General features: G+C 29.2%; 1 protein-coding gene across 9 annotated transcripts in view; it reads right to left on the bottom strand.

Moving 5' to 3' along the window:
- The window catches only part of LOC129909888 (serine-rich adhesin for platelets), a 408,462-nt gene that overhangs the window by 245,444 nt on the left and 147,033 nt on the right, over nucleotides 1–15,985 (bottom strand). For 8 of the 9 annotated variants that reach the window (XM_055987036.1, XM_055987033.1, XM_055987034.1 and 5 more), the window contains exon 3: nucleotides 10,418–10,438. The exons of the other annotated variant lie outside the window; for it this stretch is intronic. In XM_055987036.1, the coding sequence (XP_055843011.1) occupies nucleotides 10,418–10,438 (21 nt within the window). The remainder of the gene's footprint in view (nucleotides 1–10,417; nucleotides 10,439–15,985) is intronic. 9 annotated transcript variants of the gene reach the window in all.

Raw genomic sequence — 15,985 nt, forward strand, 5'->3', positions numbered from 1 at the left:
TGCATTTTGTATTGTGTGACTCTAGTTTATTATTTTTAAAAAATTTCCCGGCATTGCAGTTTGCAAAAAAGTATAAAAGTTTAAAAAGTTGAAGTTAGATCAAAAAATATTACAGTTTGAACTCAATAAAACGGGGTTTTTCAGACCAAAAAAAACCCTTTTATTCATTATAACTTTTTTCTTATAATTTAAATCCAATAAAGTGCAAAAATGTAGAACTTTAAATTATCTACATTTTATACCTTTACAGTTTTTTTTTGTACAATGCATGGTTCTTGCATTATAGCTCATAAAACTGGAGTTAGGCTCACAGGGTATGAAAATTGTATTTTTGCTTCCAACACTACAAAAGCAAATCTTAGGTTGGGGAAAGGGTGATTACACTGTGCTACAAAATAAAAAAAAAAATACACCCGAGAAATAACATAGTGTAGGCTGTTCGTATGGTCGAATAATGCATAAAAATATTTTTGTTATATTTTTGGAACCCTCCATTTTTTTTTTTATTTACAAAAAACCATTTTTACGATGTAATCTATCAATATTTCAGTCATTTTTCTAACAACTCTCAATATGTTATATGTTTTTGGAAAGAGGATTTTCAGACCTTTTGAATGATGTATAGAAGTCTATTGTTTAAACAAATTAAGTGTAGGTTTTTATCCCACAAATCTTGAAAAAGTGATTTTTTCACAATTTTTTCAACTTTACCCAATTTTTTTTGCAAAATAAAACAAACAAAAAAATAAAGTAAGGTTATATTCATGATAGCTACACTTATTAAATTTGAGTCTGTAAGGTTTTAAATTTTTTGAACGAATGGTTTGGCTGGAATTTAAAATTGATCGAACAAGGTCCAAGAAACCCCATGTTATTCCCATAAGAAACTTCAACCGCTTGGCGGCACAGGTTAGAATTAAGTTAGAGACTTGAAACTTGGGGAATATTTTTTTTTAGTTTATTTTTAACCATATAAGATCGTAGGAGCATAGAAATTCTTATTATTTTAAAATAACGAACACCCTATTGTGCACCTTGCAATTCACATCATGAAAAACCACATTTTCTATTTACGAAAAAATAGCATAGATTCCGCAGTTTTGGTCAAATTCAATAAAAAAAATACGCCAATTTGTGCCTAAATGTATATTCTTTCAGAATATAACCTTACTTTATTTTTTTGTTTGTTTTATTTTGCAAAAAAAATTGGGTAAAGTTGAAAAAATTGTGAAAAAAATCACTTTTTCAAGATTTGTGGGATAAAAACCTACACTTAATTTGTTTAAACAATAGACTTCTATACATCATTCAAAAGGTCTGGAAATCCTCTTTCCAAAAACATATAACATATTGAGAGTTGTTAGAAAAATGACTGAAATATTGATAGATTACATCGTAAGGTCTGTAAAAATGGTTTTTTGTAAATACAAAAAAAATGGAGGGTTCCAAAAATATAACAAAAATATTTTTATGCATTATTCGACCATACGAACAGCCTACACTATGTTATTTCTCGGGTGTATTTTCAGTGTCGCACCGTGTTATCTATTGTTTTGGTTTACCATGAACGCAAAAAGTGCAAATTAAACCCAAGCACAAAAAATATTTTTATTTTTGTCGACCTGTGTAATGTAAGAGTTTCTAACGCCACCTATTATTTTGAATATAATGTATATTGTTAAAACGAAGGACTTTTTTTAAATAATCGTCAACAAATTTTAAAAGATCTTTTCAGCAAGTACGTTCGACTCAGTCGTACATTTTGAACTTTGACTTTCAAACCATGTTTTTTTATCAATTTGTATGAATCAGAGTTTGTAGAAGTCCAAAAGTGGCCAGAGATTGATCTAAAGTCCATTTCAGTAATTTTGTTAGCTCCGTTCATTACTTTACGGCAGACAAAAACAGAAATCAGGCGCTGAGTAAAAAAAATTGAACTTCAAAGTTTGGAACCAATAACGCGATATGGTGTGATTCTGATCCAAATAAGTATTAAGATCCATATCAAGTTGATTTAAGTTTTGATATCGCAGCCAGATTGTCAAGTTACACAAATTGCTTCAAGGTAAAGTTTTGTAACTTAGTTCTTTCAAATTTTAAGCGTTTGAATCGATTTTACTCTTCCTTACTTAACTATCACTTCAAGTTTCATAAAATGACAAATTCTAAGCAAAAAAAAAAAAAACGTTTCCAAAATACTTTTTAGTTTTGTGTTATTTTATTTTTAGTTTTTATTTTAATACTTTAAAATGTAAGATATGATTTCCTTGCCGAATTCAACACCATCCGTCACTCTGGTTTACTAAAGTATCTAATGAAAAAAAAAACACCAGTATGTCCAAATCCTTATAAGTGGATTAACCAATAAATTATTGCAAATCAATACACAAAAGATTCAACCTCCATATCTTTTTTTGGTGAATAAATATAATCGGAATAAACAAATAAAATATTTATCTCGTGTCAAAATAGTTAATAAATAAAATATTTCAAACAACAATCGCCATCTGTCATTTTTAGGCTTTCTAATTTCAAAAATCACTACAAATCTAAATATAGTTACAGGCTTCATTAAAATTTCTATCGTCATCATCATCATCATATAAACGATCGACCAACAACGACGATGACGGTAACTAATATACAAACAACAACAACGACCGAAAAAACGAGGACTTCTTTTGAAACAGCCAACGCGTAGGTTTTTTGTTTAAAAAAAACTATACGATTTCTTATATCGCGATAAGCCTTCCTCAATCATAAAAATAAAAATTAATCTCATTACCTACGCGCGCGATCAATTCAATTCAAAAAGGAATGCAAACAAAAAAAAAAAGAATAAAATAAACGAAAAAAATTATTTGGATGAAAGGAGTTATAAAGTGTAAGAAGGAGTTTTATGAAACTGCTTTTGAAGCTTAAATCTCAAAGTTACGAATTATTGTAAAAATGTAACTCTTTGGAATCCTTTAAAAAATGCACATTAATACTAAATACTAAAATTTGAAAGTATATATTTAGTGCTAAGCTAAAACGAAAAACCGTTTTTTTTATTTTTGTGAAAAAACGTTTTTTTTTTAACTTTCTTAACAATTAAACTTATGCAGAAGGTTTCCATTGACAAAGAATTTACTAAATCTTCTTCTTGATTGCTTCCACAAAATTTAAGATTTCAAAACCAGATAGGCCTAAAAACAATCTTTAAAAGAACAATGCGAAGAAATTAACAAACACGATTTTTGGAACAAAAAAAACGTTTTTGTGTCCAAATTTTGTGCTCAATGTCATTTGAAAATCTCACCTTACGGGTAGTTAAAAAAAAAAAAAACAAGAAAAAAACGTTTTTTTTTGCAAAAATCGTTTTTTTTTAGAATAGTTCTTTTGAGAACGGGAAAGTAGTTCCTGATTTATCATTATAGGCTGAAACTTAATGAAGAACTTTTTTATTTAATCAAATAGTAAAAAAAAAAACCAAAGGTTTTTGCTATCACAAAAAAACGTTTTTTGATAAAAAAAAAAAAACGTTTTTCGGCACTTTTAAGTACATAACTGCCATTGTCATGTAAGTCGACCATTTAATGTTTTTTTTTTTCGTGAAACCAATACTTCTGCCACAAAATAAATTTATATCAAAAATTGCAAAAGAGCATTCAAGTTAGCTTCTTAATCAACACTCTACAATTCACAGTCTTCATAGGCGGCTTTGTGCAACCACATCATGGATCGATTGAACTGCGAAAAACGCATTGCAATCGTGTTGTGCCGTCAACGGTATGACTACAACGACGAATACGACTGCGCGACGACGCGACTCAACCGGAAAAGCAAGATTTTTATCACAGACATTCAGGCGTTTTTTTTTTATTTTTAGTTTTTATAATTTTTCAATATTTCATAAAACTGAATGGCGCGTCTGACGTTATTAAAAGTTTAACTTTGTAATTCCAATGGTCGACAGAGTGTGTTACTGACATGTGTCCCCGAAGGGAAATAACTTTTACTGTCGCACAGGTATGCCATAGCTTGAGTCTGCGTCTATAAATGCGTTTCGCATTTAAGTGGCATGACGCGCCGCACATTTTACATGCGAATTACTATAAAATGCAATGCGCGAAAATATCCTCAACTATGTATATCACGTATTAAGTATCTTAATTTAAAACAGCAGCTCAGCATAAAATTGGAATTAATTTAATGCTGTAAAAAGTTGTAAGAAAAAATTCAGATAAAAGACAAACTATCGTCGTCATTTTATTTCGTTTTATTTCAGGTCAAGTTTAAACTGGAATCCGTATTTGTGCACAAATTGCACTACAAGTAGGTAGGTTTTATCATCATCATAAAAAAAAAATTTTTAAAAATATGTATAAATTGCTTATAAGAGAAAGTTTTTTTACTTTAAACTTAATCGATTCCATTAAAAGATTGATGGTAATTTTGATTGCAATTTGTTGTATAAATCAACAGCTATAATATTGGTATGCTCGCTGTTTTGTGAGAAGACAGTTGTAAAGCGGGAATTATTTGGATATGACATTGAATGACTTAAGTAAACAGGGTGTTAATTGGACAAAGTGATTTTTAAAATAAAAAATAGAATTAAAAAAAGATCAAGCTTTAAACTGGTCAACTACCTTTGCATTAACGCGAAGGATGTTTTTCAGATGAATTGCGATGAACTCAACTAATCACTAGAACTAGAAGTCTTCAAGGACAGGTCATCAATAGACAATTCAACACAGGGAACATTTCACCAAGAAAAATTAGTTTTAAGAAAATAAACGCAAGTGTCTTTTCCCCAAATAAAAGATTTTCAAATAAAATGAAATCTAAATGAATTTGTTCAAATATAACCTTGTGATGACTTTTTTCATGATGACCTGTCCATGATGAGTTGTCTTATGATGATATGTGCTATGATTCTAATGAAATTGAAATCAGGTGAAACTTAAAAAAAAACTTTTGAAGTAGGTACTAAGCTCACAATGGAAATTAAAACTTAACACCTTTGAAGGCTGGAGGATTTTTTTACGTTGACTTTTCAAAGACGAAGTAGTTAATTATTCCTGTTGGCGGATATGTTTTCTCAACCGTTCCACAGTGTGTCGAGCCCATACAAAAGTTTATCATAAATACTTGCAGCTAAGTTTTTGGAGTTTAAATATCTTTTTTTGTGTTTTTATGGCAGGAATAGAAAAAAAAATTACAAATTAAACAACCTATTACTTTTTTTTTAGTATAATTTATGAAATTAACATTAAAAATTAATTTTTTTTTTATATATAAACAAAAATATACTTTTCGTATAAGGTTTTTGGTGTGCTGAACTCGAATCCGAAGTCAGAAAAATTCTATCATATCACGTTTTTGAAATATTCCCGTTAGAAAATCTGAAATGTCGTTTTTTAACAGTTTTTTTAAGGTTATGTTCTTGAACGTGGTGATTTATTTTAAATAAATTTGTGACAGTTTCTAAAAGAACAAAATGTTTTCTTTTCAAGCCCGTTTAAATCGTTTTTTCTACCTTGAGAAATCTTAAGTTGAAGTCAACTTGTTTTGTTTATCTTCTCTATACAAAAAAAATCGTATGTTTATTTGCGTTTCATAGCAAATCTCGAATAGTTTTTTGTCAATCGCTTTCAAATTTTGAAATAACGTTTTATTTGCATTTTCGTAAATTCTTATATCGGCGAGGTTGGTAAATACGCTATAATACACAGTAGAGCGTGGCCGGGTCAAGTAATTATATTAAAAATTTAGTATGCAGAAAAATATAAATTTTTTCTTGTTGAAAACAATATTTAAAATATTTTTAATTACATAAACAGCTTTTTGTTACTTGTGTATGGTTAAAAATTATTAAAAACATCGATTTTTTCATTTTTGTGATCCCCTTGAAGATGTTTCTCAAAAAATGAATTATTTTGAGTACTTGACTCGTAGCACATAAATGTGAATATCTCTGGTAATCGCAAACAGAAGCAGACCAAACTTTGCCAATATTAAGTATAGGCCTAAGGCAAAATAATATAAAAAAATTATCGATATGATTTTATAAGTTTTTTTTTTTTAATTAAGTTTAAAAATTAAATTTTTTTTTTTTTTTGGATATTTATCAAAGAAATTTTAATAACTCATATATAATTTTATAAATTTAATTTTTTTTTTGTTATACGTTTTACAACAACATAACATTAAAAGAATTTTTCAAACAATTACCAAACGTGAAATATACACTCTCAAAGATTCCCATAAATTCCTCAAAATATTTTCGATTTCCGAGGTAGTCATGTTTCGGAGCTTATTTTGAATACATAACCTGGGTTATTTTGTAAGATAAATATGTTTTCATATGAGTTGACACTTCTAAATTATATTTTAATAGCAAAAATATTAATTTTTAACAAAAAAAAAGTGATTTATCATAAGAGTCTTCCACATATAGATATTTGTATTGCTTTTTTAAAGTCTAAGTGCTTTGTTACAGTATATCCTTCTATTCTGCTTCGATACATAGATTTATGATAACTTTGACTATTCTTTTAATTTAATATCAAAAATTTGGATGCGAATTTTTGCGATTAACAAAATAATTTGCGAATGAAATTTTCACTTTGAGTAAAAAACACTCATACGCCCTAGGTTTTTTTTTTTACTGGTTGTTAACATTTTCCAGAAATTTTTGCTATTGAACTTGATACATATGTATTCACTTAGCCTAAAAATCACAATGGTTCTTTTCTAGAAGCTCTAATATTTTAGATATTTTAATTTTTAACATTTTGGGTGTATGAAATTTCATACTATTTTTTTTAGTTTTTCTTATCACAAGCTTTTTTAAAATTTTTCAACTTATTTACATAAAACCGCCTTTCATTGCATAAATAATAATTTCTAGCAAAAATAAATTGTTTTACTTAAAAAAATAATTTTGTCCAGGTTTTTGATCGAAATACTCCTATGTGCGCCGTTCAACATAGATACATTCCGCCTATAAAGCGAATAGTATTTCGATACACATATTAAAAATAATTTACTCTAACATTATGGTTATTTGTAGAAATTAATCATATATTTTTTTTGTTTGTTTGTGGAGTTTGCAATTTAATCGGTGATTAGAATAAATTCCTAAACACTTTTATAAAATCAAATATTGCACCCAAAAACGAATACATTCTCCAAAAACGAGACCTATTTAGCTATCGTTTATTTACTGACGATTATTGAAGATTATTGAGAAAATAAAAAAGATAAACACAATTCCAATTTCGGGAATCGAACCTCGGACACCCGAGTAAGACTCAACTACTAAATCACCTAGACTAACACGACTTCTAAGGATACGAAAACTTTTATTTATATCAACTATTTAGAAGATTCTCAAACTGTAAAACGATTGTCATCGATTCGATTATAGTTTTCAAAATTACGGAATGACCCCCCAGATTTTGAGAAATTCTGGCAATATATAATTTTTTGAAAGCACAGTTTTGTAAAAAGATTTTTGAGTCAGGTAGGAAGTTCTGCTGTTGTTTTAGTTGGGAATTATATTTATTTTTTTCTATGAAATTATGCTAATTGTGTACTTATAACATCTTTAAGTTAGGAATCATTTGAAGAATTACCCAATTCCTCGAAGAAATCTTTTCTAAGTTTTACTTTAACTCATTAACAAAATTGTTTTTAAATTTCGACGACACGTGTGACGTTTTGTGTCGATTTGACATTTTAATTTGAAGCTCTCAGCGATTTCTCGTATGAAAGTGAATAATTGCTAGGTTGAACATAAATATTCTTTAACAACTTAGAATAGCACATAAGTGCTTTGTTTTTTACTTTACGAAATGCTTTATAGAAACCTTATTGCAGTGTAAATCTGGGATATTTATCAAGTGTGCGTTAGTTTCTAAAACGATCAAAAAGGTCGAAATTTAATAACACTGGTCGGCAACGAAAATGGAGCTTGAACCAAACCATACTTTTCTAAAGGACTTTTGTGTGCTGATTCCGAATCTGAAGTCAAAATTTCACTACCACGTCAAGTTTTCGAAATATTTAAATATTAACAGGTCAAAAACGCGTATGTGTGGTACTTTTGGAGTTGAATTTCATCACCGTTAAATTTTTTTTCGCAAAATTACATATCGTCGGTGAAACCAGAAAAGTGTGTAACTCCAAATTTTCTGAAAATTAGATTTGAATGCCATCTGTTAGACAAACCTAATATCTACCGTTCCTTAAACTCAGAATCCCCTCAAAGTTCATAGTTTTTATTTTATTAGCAAATTAGAAAATGAAAACTCATACAAATGCCTTCAAAACGATTTTGTTTTTTTGCTCTCCTATAAAATTTGCTAAAATGGAGTTACACACTTTTCTGGTTTCACCGACGATATGCAATATTTAAAAGCTATATTTTATCGTTTTAAATACGTTTATTTTTATTTTCAAAATTATTTTTTCTAAAAGATATTTGGTATAGAAATGTATGATATCCCAAAATCTTGGTGGTTACGGTAACTTATGGTTTTTGAAGCATATTTAAAGTATATTTCAGTTTTCGACTCCAGATTCCGTTGAAAAAATAGCAAAATATTACGGAAAAATAATATTTTTAGATCAAATGTCAAAAAACATTTAATTTAAAATTAGTTTTTGGGACTTTATAGCTAAAATTGTGATGAGCAGAGCTCAAAAACTAGACGTGATGGAAAAAATCTGTAAACTGTTTTGAATTCAGCACACTTAAGTTTATTAAAATCACCTTACAGAGTTCTTGCTCCCGCCTTTTTTTGTTTTTTTTTTGCCGACCAGTGTAATTAGATTCTATCTTAACTTAAAAAAAAAAAAATTAGAACCTTGAATGACTTTTCAAACAAACACACAAATGTTATACCCTATAAAAGACTGTATAATAATGAACTACCAATGCATTTGGGTGATAACTCCTTTGCTCATAATCTGTAGGTACACGATACATCAACAAAATTTAAAAAAAATCAGACTATACGACGACGCTAGTTGCGCTGATTCATTCATACATTTTCAGCTCTAAACGTTGAAAATAAAAATTGAAGAAAAAAAGTGAAATCATTTTGATTGAGATATGAAATGAAAATGAAAGTAAAATTGTAGGTTTTTTTTGTTTTGTTGCTGTTTTTGATGACGGACGATGGTATAGCAGCTACATGCTACATAGTTCTCTGCCTGCATTGCGAAATGAAAATTGTTTCAACTTTTATATGAGTTCAAGTGAAGTAATAACGTTATTTCCTACTATAAAGCAATTTTACGATATGAAATCGTGGGTGGAGTTGGAGTTGGCTTCAAATTAAACAAAAAAGTTTCAAATTAAGGGTGAGTTTACACTGAATTGTCGAAAAAATAAGAAAATTAAAAATAGAAATGCAAAAATTTAACTTATTTTAAATTTGGAAGTAGAATAACTTAATATTGGTCTGAGAAGTAAGATATATCAAAGAATTCTTCCTAAACTTCAGTTTTTTTTATCAAATTTCCTACAAAATGTTTTTCTAGAATTTAATTTCATTTAAAAAAAATGCGACTTAACAACTCACAGCACACAATCAAGTTGAATAACAAAGTTTCAAGATTTGCTTCCTATTTCGTGACCCAAGTTCTTAGACCAAATGTTCTTATTTTTATTGTTATTTTTTCAACGAGTACATAATTGGTCTGAGTTGAACATAGCCTTAGACTTGAACAGAGACAAAAAAGTGTGTGGGATTTGCTTATAGCAGACAATGACGACAGCCCAGCATTATTATCATCCATTGTCATTGTTTTGTAGACAAAAATAATTAAAAGAATGACGAATATTTATATGAGTGTCGCGACAAACAACGTCAACTTTTACTTAACAACACAAAGAAAAAAAAAACAGTCTTACTGGAAATCAACCCCTGTTGTTGTTCTTTTCTTTCTATGTTGTCTTAATTTTGTTCTCTCTTGAAGAATTAATTAAGAGCATAGAGAGAGAGAGAAAGTGCGTTGTTATTTGTTTGGTCAATTTTGAAGAATTTCGTCCATGTGGGTGTTTTTTGGTTGATGTTATTATGAAGCTCGATGAACTAATCACTCAATTGGATTAGAAAAAATAAATCAAGATTTTAGGCGGGGGTGAGTACACAAACAACCACTAGGCCGATTATTCTTGATATAATTGGACAAAAATAGAATAATGACGAAGGAAATTGATATTTACTTCTAAAATTATACACAATTTTTTTTTTTCTTCTCAAATTAAATTTGCTATATAAATTCGGAATCAATATAATTAGGTAATTCATTTATTATTTTTTGTATTTATTTGTTTTTTTTTTTACTAAAAATATTTACTTAAAATTAAAAAATAATTTTTGAAACATAAAATTTAAACTTGAATATTTTATATCACCTCTTGCAACTGCTTCTTTACCTGAAATGAAAAAAATAAGAAATAAAATAGGTTAATTATTGTTGAATAGTTTAAAAAATGTTGTTAAATAGTTTAAAACATATTTTAAGGTTAAGGGCACTCTCTCGAGGAAAACGAAACAAAGTCACGCGAACAATATTATTTGTATGGGAATGAGCAAAGGAGTAAAAAAAATGCAATGATAAATAATATTTGAACATGAAACAATGTTTTTCCTTTTTGCAAGATTTTGCAAAAGATAAACTGATAACACTGGTCGGCAACGAAAATAGATCAGGAAGCAAACCCTACTTTTCTAAAGGATTTTTGTGTGCTGAGTATGAATCCGAAGTCAAAATTTCACTAGCACGTCACGTTTTCGAAATACTTGAATATGAACAGGTCAAAAACGCTTTTTTTGGGTACATTTGACGTCAAATTACATCACCGTTAAGAAATTTTATTTGCAAAACTACTTATGCAATCTCGAAACACCATATTAAAACGTCGTTAAGGTACTTATTTTTTTCAAAATTATTTTTTTTTCTCGAAGATATTGAAAAAAGAAATTTATGATAAATACCTCAAAATCTTGTTTGTTTTTTTTTTTAAAGTAATGAATGGTTTTTTGAACCAAATTCCAGTTGGCGTCTTCTGATTTAGACTTAAAAAAAAGCAACATATTACGGAAAAATATATATTCTTTACTATACATCAAAAAGAACTTAATTGAAAATTAGTTTTTGGGAGTTTATACACCCAGAGAAAAAACGCATAGTAATTTTTAATACGTTCTACATTGAATCAACGGTGAAAAATATATTCATTAATTTTCTAAAAATCGTCCTATGCTTAAGTTACAGTTTGTCACATCAATTTTTATAAGTGAGATGGCACAGTGGTAAAGCACAAGTTTGTCAACCCAGGTATAGCAGGTTCGATCCCCAGCGGATGCCAGTTTTACTTTTTTTAATTTTTTTTTTTTAATGTGTGAACAACTTAGATTTAATGTGTGCTACTTTGATTCAATCATTTTCCAGTTTAGGCTAAAAATGTAGTGATTTTCGATTGATTCAAAGTGGTTTCCATTGATTTTACGTTGTTTTTTGGCTCAGTGTAGCGAAAATAGTGACCAGTGTAGCTCAAAAACGAGACGTGATAGAGTAAATCTGTAATAAGTTTTGAATTCAGCACACTGAAGTCAATTAAAATCACCTTACAAAGTTCTTGCTCCCGACTTTTTTTTGTTTTTTGCCGACCAGTGTAATTTTCTATATGAGTTTGCTTTAAAATACGTAATGTCTACGTTTATTCAATATTTTGTCTTATATACCTACTTTTTTTTTTTAGAACTACAAATTACTTAGGTGAAACCATGTTAGCTGGTATAAATCAATTTTTCATTATGATTTACTATCTGTTAGAAAATAATAAGGATAAGTGAAATACGAACACGGTTTTTCACTAAATTTGAATATGTACGAATATTCACGATAATTCTTTTTGTGTTTTTGAACTTACTAAACTAAGCATTAAATTCTTCTTGTCTCTTTTCAATCTAGAAAGCGACATATTCAATTTTTTGTAACTATTTTCCAGTCTATAGCCAAAAGATGGACAAAAGGTTTTTAACGATGCCTAAATTGTCCAATTATGGCAAATAGTTTAGAAGTTTTGAAGGAACAGATGAACAAGCATTCATAACCACAAAAATACATACATTTGTTCTACTAAGTTTTAGTTTAGGGTGAAAATTAAAACTATTCTTAAGGGGGGAAATCCTTCTGGAAGACAACTTTTTCAATAATTTTTTTTTGGAAAACCGAAAGCATTTATTGAAATTTGGAAAAGCATATGATATTATTAACATTATGAAGTATTGATACAATTTTTTTGAAGTAAAATAAAAACAAAATGGCGGCTCTACAGCTCTTTAAAGTAGGCGTCTACAGTTTGCGCCGTGCAATGCCCTAGTCCAGAAAATTTTTTATAATCAAAAAAGAAATTTGTTTCCAATAAAATATATTTATACGCATTGCATGAACCTAAATTTAGTAAAAAAAAGTGTAAAATAAAAATTAGAGACCAAAAAAACGAAAAAACACAATGCACAAAACACAATATTTTATAAAAAAAAATAGTTTAAAAAAATATTTATTGTAAAAATTATATTTAACTTTTATGTTCATGTTATGGCCAATAAGTTAACGAGTAATTTGCATTTTATTTCAAGTCGATAGCTTCATTAGTTTTTGAGTTACGTTGCACGGCCCCGAAAAAAAACGCGTTTAGAGAAAAATGCGTTTAAAGTTTTCGTTTTCGTACTGTGGTAGGTTCGGAGCGCGTAGGTTTCGGGAACATAGGGACTTTTGAGGCTTTATTTAAGGCTAAGACCACTGAAAATAGTTTCTTTGGTTGATAAATGAATTAATTACGCAACAAAAAAAAATAATGCAAAAATACAAAATTCCAAAGGGATTTCCCCCCTTAAGTAAAGTATAGATTATAAAAAAGGGGTTTCCACTTTGGACTTAAAAACTTTCAACTTTATTTATAAAAGAACTTTTAAATCAATAAACACAAAATTAGGTTTATTAATTGATCAGTGCTTGGAATTAAATATCATTTGCTTATATGTAGTTTTTCTATACACAAAAAAAAAAACACGCATACGCCACAGTGACCTCTAAATTAAAAGGTCGAAAGTACTCGGCAACCCTATGAGTTAAAATTTATAGAATTTAAGTTCAATTTCATCCTTTAAACATTTGCCACCAAAACTACATATATAACTTTAACTTCATCATATTACAGGTAACTAAAAGGGTTTTCATCATTGTTCCAAGAAATTCTGTTCAGCAAAAATAATACCAACTGACAAGAAAATTTCGAGGAAAAAATATTGTTATTTACTTTTTTCGCTTTAACTTTCTAGCTCTGTAATAATTTCGAGAAAATGTTGTCGAACATATTTCGACAAATCCGAATTTTATCTCTCTGAAAAGTGCTTTGTAGAAAATTTTCCTTGAATTAAAAATTCCCAGAATCCAAATTGATTTTTAAAAATGATTTTCCATCAAGACTATATTATTTCTACGAAGACATTAAAAAGAAAACAACCTGATAAAACTAAACTGAATTCTTAATGAATTTAAAATACTGTTTTTCACTAATTAAATTGAACTTTAAAAGAACCCTAGTAGCGCAAAAAACAACCTCTGCACTGCGGTGCTTAGAAGTAGAAATTTAACTAAGAAAAAAAAAAAAAGAACAACCACCTAAATAATTATCCTGCTTCTGCTTGGCATGTCCAGGTTCAGTGAATAGTGCGCTAAAAATGGTGAATGACCTCGTATAAATACGGTCTTACAGTCTGCTTTTGAACCTGCTAAGTAAATAAAAGTTTTTTCAGCTTTGTCTGTGTTCATTTCAACAAAAAATGGCATGACATGGCAGCATGGGGAGCAATTTTAATTTCCTTTCAGAGGGATTTCCTTTACTTTCACTGATTATTCATTCATTACTTTCTACATCACTCAACTCGTTGAAAAATAGCACCACTAAAAACAACAACAACAACACGACGAAAAAAACATTCCCACACACAAGAAGTGATGCTCTCTAGACACAAACCCCAACAATAACGACACCAACAACAACAACCACCTCCGACATCATATAGAAATCAAAGCAAAAAAAAAAATAAGTTAAGCGCCAAGCTTAAGGTGAACCACCATCACCATTAACATCACAATCTTGCACCCACATAATGCCTCCTTTCGTCTCCAACACACACGAGTACGAGTGAGTACCAAGGAAATACTCAAAACTCAAACAAATAAGTCGACGACATATTGCTTTTGCAGTGGAACGTCATCATCGTCGTCGTTAAAGAACTCTTGAAAACGTCCACTTGCTGGGCTAACAAACATACAACATTCCCAGAAGTCACCCAGCCATGTTTTTTTTAGTAGTTATGAGATGATGGCCATATAGGACAGAGAGGATGATAGTTCATAGGTTAAGTTCATATCCTGTCCGGAATGTGAAATAAAATGCAAACGCTTTGCGGTTCGTTGGCATTGCTCCTCCTTTATTGGAGAGAGATGTATGCCAAAAAGTAGAGAGTTTTTTTTTTCATTCTAAGTAGTTTCTTTCCTCTCCTTTAACTAGAATAGTAAGGCGCTCGTGTATAAAGGTGCAGGACTTCCAATTTGACTTACCACTCATTTCTTTTTAAAGCAATTACGTTGACTTTATTGCAGTTTAATGAAAGTTCACGACGATGGGATACATTCTGTTGATGGTGCATCTCTTTCTATAGAGACTCACTGGCGACTATCTGATTTATTTCCTGGTTGGAATGAAGGGGAGAAAAAAATTACAAATTTCTTCTTCTTCTTTGGTTTGTTATTAGATAATCTTGAAAAAGTTCTTGAGGTTTTTTTTGCATTTGAGGTTGTTGTATAATGTGGTTGTACTTCCAGAAACCAAGTTTGCAACAGATTTAAATGAACACTAACTTGTGTAATTGGTTCTTCTTTTATTAAAAGAAAAATTGAGTTATGATGGAAAGATGATATTTTCTCTGCCCAAGATTTGCAGATATCACTTTAATTTGCTTCGTTTTCATTAAAACTAAGAAAAATTACTGCTCTAAAATAAAAAAGGGATTTTGTTTTCATTTTGGGTTACAAAGCATTTTAATGAATACTAATGATACTAATTTCCCGCTATTACCACAATTTTTTCTAACAAAAATTGGTTTAAGTTAAATAATACACCTGAACGCGTTTGCTATTAAAACGTCTTATTTTTTAAGTGAAAACTTCTTTAGTATCGTAGTGATTTGAAACAAGATGAAACGAGCTGAAACAATAAGCTTTCAGATGATATAAAATTAATATAGGATGTCATATAAAAAACATGTATTTAAAGGAGATAGAATAAAAAATAGGTAGATTTTTTCTTTTTTTTTTTTGCAAGAAATTTTTTTTTTAGGTTTCACTTCTACCACTTGTAAATTGCACACATGATTTTCTTAACTGAAGACGTTCAATTTTCTTTACAGCTCATTTTTAAGCTATTTTTATCTTTTTACAGCACGGAATAAATTATTAATTTTAGATTTCTAAAGGTAAGAAACTCAGTAGTGTGAAAATGTCACTTTTTGGTTTTTTGTTTAATTTTTGGTCAATTTTTTTTTTTTTTTTTTTGTCATTTAACGGCGAAAAATATTCATAGAATTCGAATTATCTAATTGAGTTTGAGAGCTAAAACTTATAGAGCGGAATTCAGAGTCGTCACTAAAGTAAAAATTTTTCTCAAGCACAAGTTTGAGATGCATTTTCTAAGTGTTTGCTCAAGTATTTACTTCAAAATTTCATCAGTTGGAATTCATAAGCTAAAAGTTAAGAAACCCTTAGGTTTTCTTAACGTAACGATTAGCTGAAGTTGGCAAGCGCAAGACCAAATGTTTACTTGAGTAAAATTTTTACTTGAGTGACGACTTTGAATTCCGCCCATAGAATCTTATTGAATTCAGCTATCAAATTTTTGGAAGCAATA

This window comes from Episyrphus balteatus, chromosome 2, assembly GCF_945859705.1.
Source record: "Episyrphus balteatus chromosome 2, idEpiBalt1.1, whole genome shotgun sequence".
NCBI classification, from domain to species: domain Eukaryota; kingdom Metazoa; phylum Arthropoda; class Insecta; order Diptera; family Syrphidae; genus Episyrphus; species Episyrphus balteatus.